Here is a 17,117-nt window from a genome sequence, read left to right on the forward strand (position 1 = left end):
ACACTTTATAGTTTTATTTGTATATCTTATTCTCCCCCCTTTTTTATTTTTACTGTTTATACAATTTCCTACTATTATTTATTACTGTTAGGCTTTACCTGAAACTGGCACAACAATTTCCTTCGGGACAAATAAAGTTGTTCTTATTCTTATTCTTATTCTTATTCTCTATGGATAAACAGCCATTCACCCTTTCTTTCAGAGCGCAGAAAAAAACATACAACCATGCTACATGCTATAACCCAAATGTGATACTTTTATACTTTTTATACATTCATAATTTTATTTTATTTTATTTCATTTCATTTCATTTCATTTCATTTCATTTCATTTCATTTCATTTTATTTTATTTTATTTTATTTTATTTCAGGTCATGTCATTTCATTTTATTTTATTTTATTTTATTTTATTTTATTTTATTTTATTTTATTTTATGTCATGTCATGTCATGTCATGTCATTTAATTTCATTTCATTTCATTTCATTTCATTTTATTTTATTTTATTATTTATTTTTAATCTTATTTTTTTAGCTTGTCACTGCCTGTTTCCGCTTTATTGATATATTGATCGTCTTGGCGACCGAGACGGGGCGTCATTGAGACAGAAGCTCGGAAAATTCAAGTTATTTCAACCCGAATCTCGTATTTACGGGAGCATTTGAACACATCGTCAGCGTTTGGGGATCCTCCAACACATTCATGTCACGTTTGATTCACAAATATCAATAAATAAGACAACAATTGGATTTCACTTGGAATCTGAGGTGGTACCTTTGCTTTTAATAAAAAAAGAATTAAATAAAACACAGGTTTGGGTCGAGAAATAAATAATCGGGAGCCGTCAATCACCCGGTGATCGATTTCTTTTTTTCTTATCATTCATTCGAAAACAAAAAAAAAAAGTATAAAAGTGATTCATCTTGAAGAAATAAATCAATAAATAGTCAATAACCCCCTCCCGGGAGGTGGAATCCGAATGTTCAAGCGCGTCCAGGATGAAGATCCGACGTCCCCGCTATTCCTCGACGGGCCAGCCGGGGGCGACGCTGTGCTCCTGGGCGATGGCCGCCAGCTCCTTCAGGAACTCGGCGTAGAGGATGATGGCGAAGACGCGGCTCTTGGCGTGCGGGGGGACGGCGGGGCAGGGGGGCAGGCGGCGGTCCGACGGCGAGGGGGGCGGAGCCTCACCTCGCACCCGGACGTCCTGGTCCTTCAGCAGCAGGAACCTCCAGGCCTCGGCCAGCAGGGACGGGAACTCGGGCCGCGTCTCCACGTAACGCTCCACCTGCACGTGCAGAGACTGCAGCACCTGCAGGACCACCGGGACATCCCATAATAGGCAAGGCCCTTGCACTGTTTGTGTGTGGGTGTGTGTGTGTGTGTGTGTGTGGTAAAATGTAGTGCCTGATTGCCTAGTACAGTAAAAGTATGTGTGTATTAGTTTGTGTATATAGGTCCGTGTGTGTGTGTGTGTGTGTGTGTGTGTGTGTGTGTGTGTGTGGTAAAATGTAGTACCTGATTGCCTAGTACAGTAGAACTATTATTATATTAGTTTGTGTAAAGACGTCCGTGTGTGTGTGTGTGTGTGTGTGTGTGTGTGTGTGGTAAAATGCAGTACCTGATTGCCTTGTACAGTAAAAGTATGTGTGTATTAGTTTGTGTATATAGGTCCGTGGGTGTGTGTGTGTGTGTGTGTGTGTATTCTAGGTAGTTGGGAGTTTGACTTTTACGTCAGGAAAATGTGTGTGCACATTTATGCATGTGTGTGTGTGTGGTAAAATGCAGTACCTGATTGCCTAGTACAGTAGAAGTATTAGTATATTAGTTTGTGTAAAGACGTCCATGTGTGTGTGTGTGTGTGTGTGTGTGTGTGTGTGTGTGTGTGTATGAATGTGTTACCCAGTACAATAGATGTAACTGTGTCTGTGTGTATTTGTTTGTCGACATACATCTGTGTGTGTGTGTGTGTGTGTGTGTGTGTGTGTGTGTGTGTGTGTGTGTGTGTGTGTGTGTATTCTGTGTGGTTGGGGGTATGACTTTTACCTCAAGAAAATGTGTGTGCACATTTATGCATGTGTGTGTGTGTTTGTGTTTGAAACATAGACTGTGTGTTATATTGCAAAGAGCAGTAATGTGTGTGCTACCTGGTTTGTGTGTATGTGTTTGACCTTAAAGTAAGATATATGTGTGTGTGTGTGTTTTACTTGATAGTGTGTGTGTATGTGTATGTGTGTGTGTGTGTGTGTATGAATGTGTTACCCAGTACAATAGATGTAACTGTGTCTGTGTGTATTCGTTTGTGGATATACATCTGTGTGTGTATGTATGAGTGTGTGTGTGTGTGTGTGAGTGTGTTACCTGGTAGAGCGTGCGCACATTGTGCTGCGTGTGTGTGTGTGTGCTGAACAGGAAGTTCCTGAGCAGGGGTTGTGGATACGCCGCCAGCTGCGCCAGGATTCCCGTCACCAGCAGGTTGACAGCGATGGAGTTCTCCAGAAGGTTCTCCAGCCGCGACAGCAGAACGCTGATGAACGGACCTGCGACGGCACCACAGGTGTGTGTGTGTGTGTGTGTGTGTGTGTGTGTGTGTGTGTGTGTGTGTGTGTGTGGGAGAGAGAGAGGCATGACTCCGCCCACAGGAAGCGGCGCGTCCTCACCTGTGAACGGGACGCCGCCTCCCCCCTCGTCCTCGTCCATGGCGTCCTCCTCTCCTATGACATCATCGTCCTCCTCCTCCTCCTCGTCGTCATGGAAACAGCCGAAATCCTCGACGGCCGCGTCGTCCTTCAGCCTCTGCTTCAGCGCTCGGACGCGCCTCCTGAACGCCATGATGTCATTGGTGACGTCGTCCGCGTCTGGCTCCGCCCCCAGCGACTGCATGAGCTCCAGGTACTGGGACAGGAAGTCGTTTTTAGCCGCGCCGCCGCCACAGGAAGTTGCGAGCGCGCGGCTGTCGGGCGGCGACGGCGCGTCTTCGTCGTCGTCGCATTCGACGATGGTGTGATTCTGAACGTGGAAGCCGTTGGTCAGGGGTGGGCGGGGCTTAGCCTCGCCGTCGACGTCCATTTTGTTCCCCTCCTCGCCGTCCTGCTTCCTCCTCCGCGGCTCCTTCGCCGAATCCTCGCCGCGCTTCTCCTCCCTCCCGCCGTCATCGCTCCTCCTTCTGGTGGACATGATGCTCTGGACCGTCTCCATCACCGTCTTGCCGCTCGCCGTGAGCGTCGCCCGACGGTTGGCCGCCATTATCCGCTCCAAAATGGCCGCCTTCGTGTCCCGCTGGGCGACCAGATCGTAAACCAGCACGTCGTTCTGGAAGTCGGATTCCTCCACGTAGGAGCCGCGCACCAGCTTGGTGGCGCTGCGTCGCATTTCCTGGATGTGGCGCGGAGGAAGAGGAGGGGCCGCCGCGCATCTGTCGGCCATTACGGCTCCACCGTTAGCCAGTTGCGCATTAGCCAGCGGCGCGCTAGCTAGAGGCACGTTAGCCAGTTGCGCGTTAGCCGCCACCGAGGAGGAAGCGGACGAATCCTCATCCGCGAAGATGTCGTCCCACTCCAGCTCCAGGGCCGAGCCGACCCGTCCCGTCTGGTTGCCCGTGGAGACGGTGTCCGTGGAGGAGGGGGTCGGCGAAAGAGCCGAGGGGGGCGGAGTCACCGCTAGCGCGATCCGGCGGATCATCTCGTCCTCCTCGCCGTCGTCACCCGGCGTGTCCGAGCGGAGCTCCTGGAGCGGCGGGTCGGTTCCGTCGTACGGCGCCGACCAGCGGCGGCACGCCCTGCGGATGACGCCCACGTCAAAGATGACGGGGCAAGAAAAACAAAACGAAAAACGAAGCGGCGCAAACCTGTAAGCGGCGCCGATGGCGGCCCGGGCATCACGGAGGTACTGGAGGTAGTTCACGTCCATCGGGAGGTCGGAGTCGCGGCGGTAGCCCACGCTGTCCGCCGCCAGCGGGTCTGAGAGGAAACCCATCAACGCACGCCGAGCCATAAAAAACAAGATCGGCGGCGGTTCTCACCGGTGCCTTTGGGCCAGTGGACCAGCTCGGAGCGGCGTGGCGAGCCGGCCCCGAGCCCGGGGCTCCACGACGGCAGCAGGGCCAGGATGGAGGCGGCGGCCGAGGAGCAGCACGCCGTCTCCGTCGGGGAGCAGCGCTGCTTCCTGCTCAGGTGGCGTCCGGGGATCAGATACCTGGCGGGAGGGGAGCTCGAGGAGATGAGATGGCGGGACGTCCGATTTGGACGTTCATCCTGAGGCGGAGGACCTACCTGAGGACCAGCTGCAGGAGAACGTCCTCGCAGAAGAGGCCGATCAGCGTCCTGAAGAGCGCTAGCGACACGGTGCCCAGCTGAGCAGAGCACAGAGGTCAAAGGTCAGATTCCTGTGTTTGACTGTGGACAAAAGCATGACTACAGACTGGTAGATAACATCTCGGAGCAGCTGAGGGAACAGAAGCACGGTAGACTTGGTTTTTACAGCAAGGCAACTTCAAGAGAACAAAACCAGGACCTCCATTGACCAATCGAAGGCCACCGTCAACAGGGAGCTTCTATCCTGGACAACAACATTTCTTCAGCAGTTCCACGCTGGGATGATGGCACGTGCCACTTCTGGAGGCCAGGAATCTGGACCTTTCAGGGTCTGTACTGGTGTGCGTCAGGGATGTGTCCTTGCTCCAGCACTTTTTAATGTCTTCCTGCTATCTGTGAAACCTTTTTAACTTCAGCATCATCGAGGTACGGTATGCAGATGCCCACAAACCAGAAGCACTTCAAGCTGCACTCACAGCTGCTGCAAGTGCCTCTAGCAGACTGGGTCTCTGTAAATGTAGCTAAGACAGACATACCGCACCAGTGGGCAGCTACTCCACCGCCTCACCTTCCTCAGACCAGCCACTTGCTCCTCAAACACCTCAACTTCCACACTAGAGTACCTGTTTACCAGGCAGTAGACCAAACAACACTCCTCTGCAGTTGTGAACCATGGACAGGGTACGGACGACCCGTAAGGACACTCGAGGCCTTCCACGACAAATGGCTACGATGCTACCTGGGTACATCCTGGAGGGGCCGCGTCCCCAACAAGGAGATGCTCCACAAGACCAACTGCATGAGTATGGAGGCCACAGTTAGCCAGCACGAGCTCCACGGAGTCGGCCATGTCATCAAGATGCCCAAAGAAAGTTCTCTACGGTCAAGTACGTCTTGGCTGCCAATCTGCTGGTGGCCAGAAAAGGCGATACAAAGACCAACTGGAAGTCTTGATGAAGAAGTGCAGCCTGAAGGCAACCCGGCTGGAGGAGGCCACCACCCGGCGCTCCATCTGACGGAGGATCGAACTGATAGATGGTTGAAGAAAGGGAGCCATGAAGCCGCCATCACATCTAGAACTCCAGCCAGTGGATCCCACAAGTAGCAGAGGCACGATTGTCATCACCGGACACGACGGACCACCGAGGTTTAAAGTGTGTGTTACCTGGAAAGGTGTGTTCACCCTGCTGACCAGCGTGTCCAGAATGTGCACGTTGTCGTGCTCGTGAAGCAGGATGAAGGACAAGAAGGTCTGGAGGAGCGACGGTGCAGAGATGGAGCGAAGGAACAGGTCCAGGTACGACGTGGTCGTCATCACCTCTTCCACAGTGAGCTGCACGGATGTGGGAGAGTTTACTGACACACACACACACACACACACACACACATACATACACACTTGCACACACACACACACACACCTTGTGCAGGGCAGGTGCCATCACAGGAACCAGGAAGCCGTTGTAGATGTAACTGAGGAGCTGAGAGCGAATGGAGGGATGAGAAACCTGAGGAACACACACATAGCAAGTCAGACACTGTGTGTGTGTGTGTGTGTGTGTGTACGTGTGTGTGTGTGTGTGTGTGTGTGCGTTTATATTACGTTGGTAACGGCACTACAGAAGTCCAGTGAGTGCAGGAAATGAACAAGAGCCGGAACCTGTTGTGACACATTTAAGATGTCTGTGATCATTAAAGTTCAGAATAAACCAATACAATTTTTTAAAATTAAAAATATATATATTTAGTTATTTGCATGCACAGTTGAACCTCAGCATACAAGTGCAGCAACTTATCTGTCGCTATGAGGATTTTTCGCTTTGTGATACGAGATCTGAGTTGTGTTTGAGTGTTTTACTCCGTCTGACGTTGCGTTTAAAGAGTGTAGGACGCGCCGCCGCCGCTGCCGCCGCCGCTAGGTAGCACCAGAGAAAATCACGCCAGGAACATCAATGGACGAGGCGTTCAAAGCCAATCAGGGATGGTTTGATGGTTTTATAAGAGGAGTGGCTTCACTCTGTCCATAAATGAAGTTTAGACATAAAGTCTAGCATGTTACATTTAGAATACCATTGTAGCATTAAGTGTGTAGCCAGTAAGTTAAGCGATAGAAGTCCTCGAACCTCCTTGGCTCCACCTTCATTAACCTTCTACCCAGAACTTCACCATGGTTCAAACATGGACAGAGGAGTATTCATGTCCAAACCATCTCAGTCATCACTTTGTCTCGGTCATACATGTCCTGCACCCCTGTGCCAAATTCTTCTTTTCCTTTGGGCTTTTCCCTTCAGGGGTCTCCATAGCCAGTCAACCTTCTCCATCTAACCCTATTCTCCGGATCCTCCCCTCTCATAACAACTAACTTCATATCCTCTCTCACTAAATCTTCTCTTTGGTTTTCCTCCAGACCTCCTGCCTGGCAGCTCCACCTTCAACAACCTTCTACCCAGATCTTCAACATGGTTTGGGCATGACCAGAGGAGTGTTCATTTCCAAACCATCTCAGTCATCACTTTGTCTCGGTCATACATGTCCTGCGCCCCTGTGCCAAATTCTCCTTTTCCTTTGGGCTTTTCCCTTCAGGGGTCTCCATAGCCAGTCATCCTTCTCCATCTAACCATATTCTCTGTATCCTCCTCTCTCACACCAACTAACTTCAAATCCTCTCTCACTAAATCTATAAATCTTCCCTTTGGTCTTCCTCTTGATCTTCAACCTACCAATATATTCTCTATCCCTCCTCTGTACGTGACCCAGCCATCTCAGTCTGGCTTCTCTGACCTTCTCTCCAAAACATTTGCTGTCCTTCTGATGGACTCATTCCTGATCCTATTCGTCCTGGTCACTCCCAGAGAACCTATTTTTGGGACGACGTTGTCGGTTGCGTTGCTAGAAGCGGTAACGCCAAGAAGGCCCTCCCATAAAGTCATTTATATTTATCGCTGTGGCGACTGCCTGAGCGTGAAGACGTTACTGCGATGTTGCTTCTCCCAGCAGCACGTTGTTCAAACACCCATTCGTGAACGTGTTCCTCTAGCTGTGGCCTTCTAGCTTTTAGCCTGCGATTAGCTTTTTTTTTGTTTTCGCCACTCCAAACCGTCTTTCTGCTGCTCGATTATTGTGTTCAGACGCATATTTCACTACTTGCAGCTTGTAATCAGCATTTCTGTCCAATCTTTCTCGGTTGTCTTACTAAGTTAATGTCTAAATTTAACATTTTCAGTGGTACAGAAGTAATCGGAATAGCAGATTCTGGCACTCAAGCCTAAAGAGCACTTTCGTGGCTGTCAGTGGGAAAATAACAAACATGAAATTATATATTTTAATATATAATATGCGCATAAGTATAAGTCGTAGGACCAGCCAAACCATGAAAAAAGATATTATTGTTGTTGTTGTTGTTATGATTATGATTAACGTAATTTCCAGCCTATAAGCCGCTACTTTTTTCACAGGCTTTGAACAATGCAGCTACTTTATGGATTTTTTGAGGGCTAACAAGCTTCACACCACCAAAACATTTAGCCTCGTCACATCGGACCGATGAACTGAACGTGAAATTCTGTGGTGCGCTCAAACGTCAGGATATTACAGTAGATAAGAAAAGTGTTTTATAGATAAAAAACATAAATATCACGCATTAAAACAAAGCTGATGTAGCGAATGCTAACATTTAGCGCTCTTGTCAATAAGTGCAGAAAATGTGCTTTTGCTTTGCAATTGTACTCGTGAGTCAAGGTTCGGCTGCATAATTTATAGCTTTATGTATGGATAAATACATCTAAATAAATACTCCTTGCTCCTGTAAACACATCCTGTGGTCACCAATGCCTGGAATAGAGGATCTTTGTCCTCGGGTTGCCATGGTTACCTGCTGCCAGTCGGCCTGATCCAGGCTGTTCCAGTCGTCGCTGTAGACCTGAAGCCTGGCGGGGAGCGACGAGTACAGACCCGACAGGCCGGTGGCCAGGACCTGCTCACGCAACACACACACACACACACACACACACACACACACACACATATATATATATATATATACACATAGTTGACCTTTGACCCCCACCTGATAAAGGTTTTTTTTTCACTCAAAAAACATTTTCAGACAGATGAAGGATGTTCATCAAAACAGCTGGTCAGGCAGACAGCCAATCAGAAGATCCAAAATATATGTGTGTGTGTGTGTGTGTGTGTGTGTGTGTGTGTGTGTGTGTGTGTGTGCATGCGTGCATGTCTGTGTGTGCGCGTGCAAAATCTCATGCTATTTCACTAATCTCAACACACACAGATTGAGGTCAGTGTGGTCACATGATCTTAAATCTCTCTCACACGCATACAGTAACACACACACACACACACACACACACGGGTGGCACATGCGTCGACTCTTTGCGCAACACACACCTTTTGTTTTGTTACTTTTTGCGGGTGTTTTGCCCCTTAGCTAACTTTTTATTCAGTCTGTCATTCTTTTTCTGGTGAATTTTGTGGCTTGTACTTTATATTTTATTTTCTTTATTCCTAGTTTCAGTCTTGTTTTGCTTTATTTTGCCAGTAAGCTCATTTGTTGCCTTGATATTCTTACATATTTCTAGCAAACATCAGTTAGCTTGTGGTTCTTTTCTTTTAGTACCTGTTTTAGCCTACATCACTTTTTTATCGAGTTTAGCATTTGTATTTATTTACATAGTTTTGTTTGTTTGTTTTAGCATCTGTGAGATTCTTTCCCAACCTGGCTTATCTTCTCATTTCTCTCTGACCTCTAAACTTAGCTAACATGTATGCTAATTTTCATATTAGCATACACGCTGTACTTAGCTTGTGGTTGTTTTCTCTTAGTGCCTGTTTTAGCCTGCAACGCTTTTTTTTTTCTCATCTTTTGGCATTGTTGTTTACTTACATGGTTTTGTTTGTTTTGGTTTTTTTATTAGCATCTGTGTGTTTCTTTAAAACTTAGCTTAGCTTCTCATTTCTCCCTCATACGCCTCTACATTTAGCGTCTAAACATTGCTAACATCTATGCTACTATGAATATTCAGCCTTTTCTGGCGCCCAAGTATTTCTTTTTAATGCTAGCTACAGTTGACCTTTTAGATTTTGTCATGTAATCTGCTTTCTTTAGCATGTATAACATTTTATTAGCGCTCGTCTCAAGTGTCTAATCATATGTATCCTTTCCTCACAATTTAGCCTCTGGAAGTTCATAATAGAACTTGTGTTGTTTATGTTAGCTTATGTTAGCTTACGTTAGCTTACGTTAGCTTCCATCCCTGAGCTTCCGAGACATCTGAGCCTTGTTTACATCCGAGAGTGGGTCGGATCATCCCAGGGTTTTTTTTATTTTTATGAATAAACTCCGTTGTATAGCAGCTGAGTCATGACCCCCATTCATCTCCACCCCCTCTGGATGTAATCCCATTATCACCCGTTATGTAATTAACTAATGAGCTCATCTCGCTCCCGGGGGGAGCCGGTGGCTGCGGCGGCAGAGGCGGCGTTCGGGGATTACCTCCGTCATTTCTTATAGCAAAAGCAAGACCTCGCTTCCTAACAATACGGTGAGGATTTAAGTGCTTAAAGCTGGTAATGGGGTTACTTTCACGGGAAATTTAAGTTTTTTAAGCCAAACTAGTACTTATATGTTCATTTACTCATTCATGAATAATGTTCCTAACCACCAGTATCGATCCACCGAGAAAATCTTTCTCTTTTTCATTTTTTTTTTTTTTGTACTTGACTCCATTTCATTTCACACACACCAGCTACCACAAGCTAGCTTGAAAAAAATAAGGCAGAAACAAAAGTCACCGGAGCGCTTTTTCGTGAGGAACCGAGCAGAAGTGTTGCAGAATCCCGGCAGAAAGAAAGCTGCATTTAAAATAAAATATCAAGATTCCTACATAAGTTTCGAGGTTCATCGCAAGAGGTGACACACAAGCTCCGTGACCGCTATTATTAGCGCTGCACAGCTAGCTGATGACTCTATGAAACACTCAAAACTTTATTATTCATTATTTATTATTATTTATCATAATGCAAATTATTATTATTGTCACTGCACAATATAAAGTATAAAATATACTATATAATTATATAGTATATAAATAAATTATAAAGCCATGAAACACTCACAACCGTATTAGTTATAATTTATTTTATTATTATTATTATTTTATTATAGTGCATAATTATTATTATTGCTTACATAAAGTATATAAATATAATATATATCATATAAATATGGTATTCAAATATATAGTATATAAAGATAATATGAAGCTGTGAAACCCCCAAAACTTTATTATTATTTATTATTATTTAGGATTTATGATAGTTATTATAATTGTGCAACATTATTTTCATTGCTCAATATAAAGTATAAAATATAATATATAGTTATATAATATATAAATATAATATGAATATTTGAAACAATCAACACTGTATTATTTATCATTTATTTATTATGTATTATCTTTGTTATAGTGCAATATTATTGCTATTGCTTATATGACGTGTATAAATATAATACACTGCTCAAAAAAATAAAGGGAACACTTAAAAAACACATCCTAGATCTAAATGAATGAAATATTCTTATGAAATACTTTGCTCTTTACACAGTTGAATGTGCTGACGACAAAATCACACAAAAATGATCAATGGAAATCAATTGTATCAACCCATGGAGGTCTGGATTAGGAATCACACTCCAAATTAAAGTGTAAAAACAAACTCCAGGCTGATCCAACTTTGATGTAATGTCCTTAAAACAAGTCCAAATGAATGTGTGTTGCTTCCTGAGTGGACACTATGATTTCACACAAGTGGGATTGACTTGGAGTTACATTGTGTTGTTCAAGTGTGCCCTTTATTTTTTTGAGCAGTATATATAGAATACAAATATAGTATTTGAATATATAGTTTAGAAACAAAATATGAAGCTATGAAACCCTCAAAACTTTATCATGATTTATTATTTATTATACTACTAAATTATTGTTGTTTCCTAATAAAGTATATAAATGTAATATATAGGATATAAATATAATATAAAGCTGTGAAACCCTCAAAACTTTATTATTATTAGTATTATTATTTATTATAGTGCAAAATTATTATTATTGCTTACATAAAGTATATAAATATAATATATATTATATAAATATGGTATTCAAATATATAGTATATAAAGATAATATGAAGCTGTGAAACCCCCAAAACTTAATTATTATTTATTATTCATTTATTATTATTTAGGATTTATTATAATTATTATAATTGTGCAACATTATTTTCATTGCTCAATATAAAGTATAAAATATAATATATAACTATATAATATATAGATATAATATGAATATTTGAAACAATCAACACTGTATTATTTATCATTTATTTATCATTTATTTATTATATATTATCATTGTTATAGTGCACTATTATTGCTATTGCTTATATGATGTGTATAAATATATTGCATACAAATATAGTATTTAAATATATAGTTTAGAAACAAAATATGAAGCTATGAAACCCTCAAAACTTTATCATGATTTATTATTTATTATACTACTAAATTATTGTTGTTTCCTGATAAAGTATATACATATAATATATAGGATATAAATAGGGCCACGTTTGGAGACGACCTCCACAATGTAGGGTCTCCAGTGAACCTCATGCATGATTTTGAACCGTGGGAGGAACCCCACAAAGACAAGGAGACACCGCTGCACCTTTTTAGCATAAAATATCTTTCGCGCTTTAATTTGAGATTTGATATCCAAAAAGTCTCCAAAATATCTCCCCGTGGTGTCGCTCAGGGGGATTCAGCTCGACCTTCAAGAGTTTTTTGAAAGCGGCCGGAGCTGCAGCCGCCTGATCCCTGTCTGAGCTGGAGGAGGTTAATCTCTACAAGCTTCCATCTGCACAGAAAACACCAGCCAGTCCAAACCCGTGGGAGAACAACAAAAAACATGTGTGTGTGTGTGTGTGTGTGTGTGTGTGTCTTACAGGACAGAAGTAGGTGTTGTGGACGATGTGCTGGGCGACTCGCGGCTCGGACGCCGACAGAGACATGATGAGCAGCAGGGCGTCCCGGGCCTGGCGTCCAACTGGTCCGCGTCTGAGGATGAACGGCGGCGGCTATGACGACACTCGTGCTCCGTGTGTGTGTGTGTGTGTGTGTGTGTGTTACCTGTGTGTGTACGGTATGAGCAGGGAGAACAGCAGGAAGTTGGCGGCTCCCTGATCTTCGCTGGTGTGAAAGAAGAGCTCCAGGACGGAGGGATCTTTGACCAGAGCCACGCACAGCTGGTTCAGCAGGTGGACAAGCTCCGCCTCCACCACGCCGTCGCCGCCTGCACGTCGGAATCAGGTGGTCATCAAAACATGTGAAGGGACGTCTCCGTGATGTTTCGGCGGACTCACCTGACCCGGCGCAGGACGCCAGCAGCATCATGAGCGGCCGGAGGACGGGCTTGTGGTGCAGCAGCGGCTGGCGCGCCTGAGATAGCAACATCTGGTACATCCGGAGCTGCTCCAGCTTCATGTCCTCGGTGAACTGCCTCCTCAGGCTCCACAGGAAGAGCCGCTCCATCACCCCCTCCATCACCACCAGCTCCAGGATGGGACCCATCGCCCCGCCTGGTTTTTGACAGGAAATATCTGTGGTTGAATTTTTGATTCATCGGTGTCCAATCAGGCGGTGTCGTGCTCGAACCTTGTCCCGCCTCTTCCTCCATCAGCAGGAACAGCATGTGCTCCACATAGTTCTGGACGGCGCTGGCTTCGTCGGCCGGGATCGGGCCGAGACGCGATGCACCGATGCCGCCGCCGCCGTGTCCGGACAGGAAGCTCAGCGCGCCGGAGACGCCGCGGCCTGGCTCATGTTTCTCCAGGATCTTCACCACCTGGAAGACAGGTGGGGATTCTATCTATTAGCATGCTAGCAACCACGGCGAGCATGCTAATAGCAACAAACAGACATCGACTGTTTTTATTTACCCATATTTACCTTTATTATTTATATTTCCCATTTGTTGCTGGGGTGAAAGGGTTAATATTCATTGTTCGCACTTCATTCATTATTTTCAAAGAAGAATGCACTTCAGTGGCCAGGCTAGCTTTAACCTTTGACCCTGGCTGCTCCGGATGGCACACACACACACACACACACACACACACACACACACACACACTCACACACACACACCGCACGAACTGTGAGGGGTTTCTTGGCGAGTTTAGAAAGAGGTTTGATCTGAATGGATGCTGTGTTTAAGGGGCCAAAGTGTGGGTCGCACACAAACACACACACACACACACACACACACACACACACACACACACACACTCACGCATACATGCATAAAAAGCATAAAAAAAATGACAACACTAAGCGAGCGTCAAACAGCATGTGGAGAAATACTAACTCATTAAATGTGTAACTTATTATTCTGTGAAATTCTTGTGTAATCAGTGAGGCGCAGTCAGGGGAGGCAGGAGAGGCCGTGCCTCACTTGTCAGTCTTGGAAAGATAAAAAAGTCAAATGAAAAAAAGAATGAAATGTTGTATTAATCAGTGATTTGCACTATCGAGGTATTTTTCATTTCAGTTCACCAGTTTCAGATTCAAAATTTCTTATTCAAAATTGCGGGATTTTCACATTTACTGTAAGATATGTGCGGTGAGGCTGCGGACTGTCGTGCCTCAATGACGGCTGACTGCCAGCATGCTCTGCAGAAAGACCGGAGTGCTGTTTTTCTACGTGTGGCTATAAAAATGTTTAAACACTTTTGCTATCTGAGCTACATTTCCAATTTGTCAACAATTGTATGAGAGTCACAAGTTTCTTGTGCTGAGCAATGATAAAATGGCTGCCACTGAGTGAGGCACGCAGTTCTCCTGCCTCATGGTAGTCGGTTAGCGCTGAAGACCTGCCCGGATCAGCTGCTGTCATGGCCGCCGGTCTCACCTGGGCCCAGTGGTTCTTGAAAACGATCATACAGGTCTCGGGATCCACCCCGCGGAGTGTCAGCGACTTCCTGCGGTCGCCCACGGCGACCACCGACGCCATCATTTTGCCGTCGCCCGGGGGACGGAGCTCCGCCCCCAGACGCTGCAGACCTGCAGAACGTCAACAAAACACTCATTTAAGACGGACGTTAGTAAGCTCGAACGCCATTGGCCGGCGCCTTGAGCAGAATGCGTGATGTAACAAAGGCGTGGCTTTGTGCTAAAAGCTTCTCTCGGTGGCGCCGACGGCAACGGCCATCTTTGTTTTTCACATAAGGCCTGTTTAGCATCAAGCATTCCTGCTCCTCTGAAACCGTTTAAGATGGACTTAGACGCTTTACTTAATGATCACTGATCAATAACAATCTTTTCATAATTTTATAGAACGCTCCCTCCCTCCATGTCATTCGCCGGCGCTTCCTAACTCGCTTCCGACCGGGGAGCGGACAGGAAGTAGACGCTGTCCGCCTTGACCGGTAAACAGGAAGTAGGCTAGCATGTCCAAGTCCCACCCAGGGCGTTCCAGGACGTTCCAGGAATTCCCTCAAGTTTTTTTCCGAGACGTCTGCTTGCCGCCGCCGACGGACAGAGACAGGAAGTGATATCACATTTCCTGATTACAATAAAACCATCGCTGGGTAAAGTGAGATGACCAGGCGTTGACCTTTGGCTTCAAACTTTTTTTATTTATTTAGGTGTTTCTGCTCACATATGAAATGTAAATTCCCTGAGAGCTTTCCGTCATTCTAAGGATATTTTTTTTTTGGTTAATCTGAGACAATTTCTCTCCTCAGATTTTTCTAAATTTTTATGCATTTATTTCAATTTTCGTTCACTCGCGACGTTATATCAACTTCTGCTTTTTAACCAAATTTTCCAGAAGATTGTGTTTTTGTCAGGTCATCACATGCATCTTTTTTGACAATTTAAGTCACTATTTGACTATTTTTAAAGATTTGTGACCAGTTTTGCTGATTTTGCTGACACACACACACACACACACACACACACAGGTCCCTCCTCAGTCTCTGGATCAAAAAGCGGTAGCAGGTAAACAAAGTAGTCAACAAACCCAGACGGTCATGTGACTCCAAGCTTGGCATCATTAAACCCCAATCACATAAATGGCCAAAACATGTATTAAAAAAAACAGGTCAGTGTGTGTGTGTGTTTGTGTGTGTGTTTAATCCCTAGTTGTGTGATGGCATGTGACTTTAATCCTTTGTGTGTGTGTGTGTGTGCGTGTGTGTGTGTGTGTGTGGCATCGTCCCCATTAAACATCCGCGTCTCCTCCCAGATTAGACACACACACACACACACACTCACCCACATACACAGATGTTAGAACCCAAATCAAGACTTTTGAACATTGTTTTTAGCTGATTTCAGCAGAAGAAGAAGAGGAAGAGCAGAAAAATCACCTTTCAGCTGCAGTCAGATGCAGTTTGAGAGTTTTAGGGACATATGAAGTTAAATTATCAAAAAACCAATAAAGTAATCAAGTGAAAATGACCTGGTAATGGTGAGAGGTGAAAAAAAAAGTCCATGAAAATGAGTCACTTCAACTTTATAAGAAAAAGGTCACCTGAGTATTTGTGAGAAAGTGTTTAATTTCTATTATCCATATGTTACTTGAACATTTACTTCATAAGAAATTACCTAAAAACTTGAAAATTAAGAAAAACGTGAGAATCCATAGATGAGAGAAACACAGCTTGCTTGGAGGAAATAGTTGAGAAGTGACAAAGAAAGTGTTTTAAAAGCTACAAAATGAATGGAGGTCAATCTGACGCTGAGGTCTCCTTCTGCTGGAAACCAAGGCTCAGGTGTTTTATTAGGCCTGATTTTGGATGAAATTCCACTTTGTTTCCATCACGTAAATCCACAGACGCAGACCCGACAGCTCACCTTGTGCCTCCCTTCTTCTCTCCTCCTCCTATTCTTCTTCTTTCTGCAGAGAACCTCCTTGAGGTCCTCCTGGTCTCAGGTCGACCTTCTGCAGCCGCTCCCCTCCTGCGCTCTGAGCCGCTCAACTGTCAGTCACCCGCGACGCCCAGGCCACGCCCACTTGGCCGGAGACCACGCCCACCGGGGCCCCAGGCCACGCCCACCGGAAGTGTAGCAAAACAGGAGGGCATGGTGTGCACGTTTCTATTCAGAAACATTCATTTTGAGTTCAAGATATCGTTTTTTTGTTAGATTTTGAGCGTCTGATTCATTTCAAATGATATTTATTGAATTATACATTTAAGAATGAGTTTATTTGCGCATATAGAGATTCAACATCTAAAAAGATATTCATATCTATTTCCTTTTTTTTGACATTGTAACTGTTATGCTGCTGTGACAAAGGAATTTCCCCTATGGAGATCGATAAAGTTTATCTTACCTTATCGCTGTACATCACTGTTTGTGTTTGTTGTTGCATGTATCCACAAAGGTGTACATCATTGTTTGTTGTTCACTCTACTGTCTATTTATTTGTCTTCTGCTATTGTTTAATTGTCTCTCTCTATATATTTATATTCATATTTATTGATACTATAACTGTTACACTGCTGTGACAAAAGAATCCTACCTGTTTAATTCCTCTCCCTTCAGACGCAGGGAATCTCAAAATCTTTGTACTTAAGACCTTAAGGCACTTTATAGCCTTGACTTGTTACTTTGACACTTTATAGTTTTATTCGTATTTCTTATTCTACCCCCTTTTTTATACTGTTTATACAATTTCCTACTATTATTTATTATTGTTATGTTTTACTTGAAACTCTGGCACAACAA

At 44.6% G+C, this 17,117-nt stretch overlaps 1 protein-coding gene across 3 annotated transcripts; it reads right to left on the bottom strand.

The window, feature by feature from the left end:
* Positions 1 to 716: 716 nt before the first annotated feature.
* LOC147223311 (FHF complex subunit HOOK-interacting protein 1A-like) lies at positions 717 to 16,816 on the bottom strand. Of its 3 annotated transcripts, none has more exons than XM_086166468.1 (16): positions 16,242 to 16,649; positions 14,293 to 14,444; positions 13,038 to 13,227; positions 12,746 to 12,961; positions 12,513 to 12,675; positions 12,329 to 12,440; positions 8,184 to 8,285; positions 5,916 to 5,972; positions 5,734 to 5,820; positions 5,478 to 5,645; positions 4,271 to 4,350; positions 4,021 to 4,193; positions 3,847 to 3,958; positions 2,660 to 3,777; positions 2,379 to 2,539; positions 717 to 1,311 (listed from the first exon to the last, which is right to left on the bottom strand). In XM_086166468.1, the coding sequence occupies exons 2-16, from the start codon at positions 14,395 to 14,397 to the stop codon at positions 1,018 to 1,020; spliced, it is 3,138 nt and encodes a 1,045-aa protein (XP_086022594.1). In that variant the 5' UTR covers positions 14,398 to 14,444; positions 16,242 to 16,649; the 3' UTR covers positions 717 to 1,017. The 3 variants fall into 3 exon arrangements, with proteins under 3 accessions (XP_086022594.1, XP_086022593.1, XP_086022595.1); XM_086166467.1 differs by having other exon boundaries at positions 719 to 1,311; positions 2,361 to 2,539; positions 16,242 to 16,633; XM_086166469.1 differs by lacking the exon at positions 2,379 to 2,539 and having other exon boundaries at positions 1,040 to 1,311; positions 16,242 to 16,816.
* Between the last annotated feature and the right edge of the window lie 301 nt (positions 16,817 to 17,117).

This window comes from Fistularia commersonii, chromosome 19 (genome assembly GCF_037954325.1).
Source record: "Fistularia commersonii isolate RoL2024-O1a breed Wild chromosome 19, RoL_Fcom_v1.0, whole genome shotgun sequence".
NCBI classification, from domain to species: domain Eukaryota; kingdom Metazoa; phylum Chordata; class Actinopteri; order Syngnathiformes; family Fistulariidae; genus Fistularia; species Fistularia commersonii.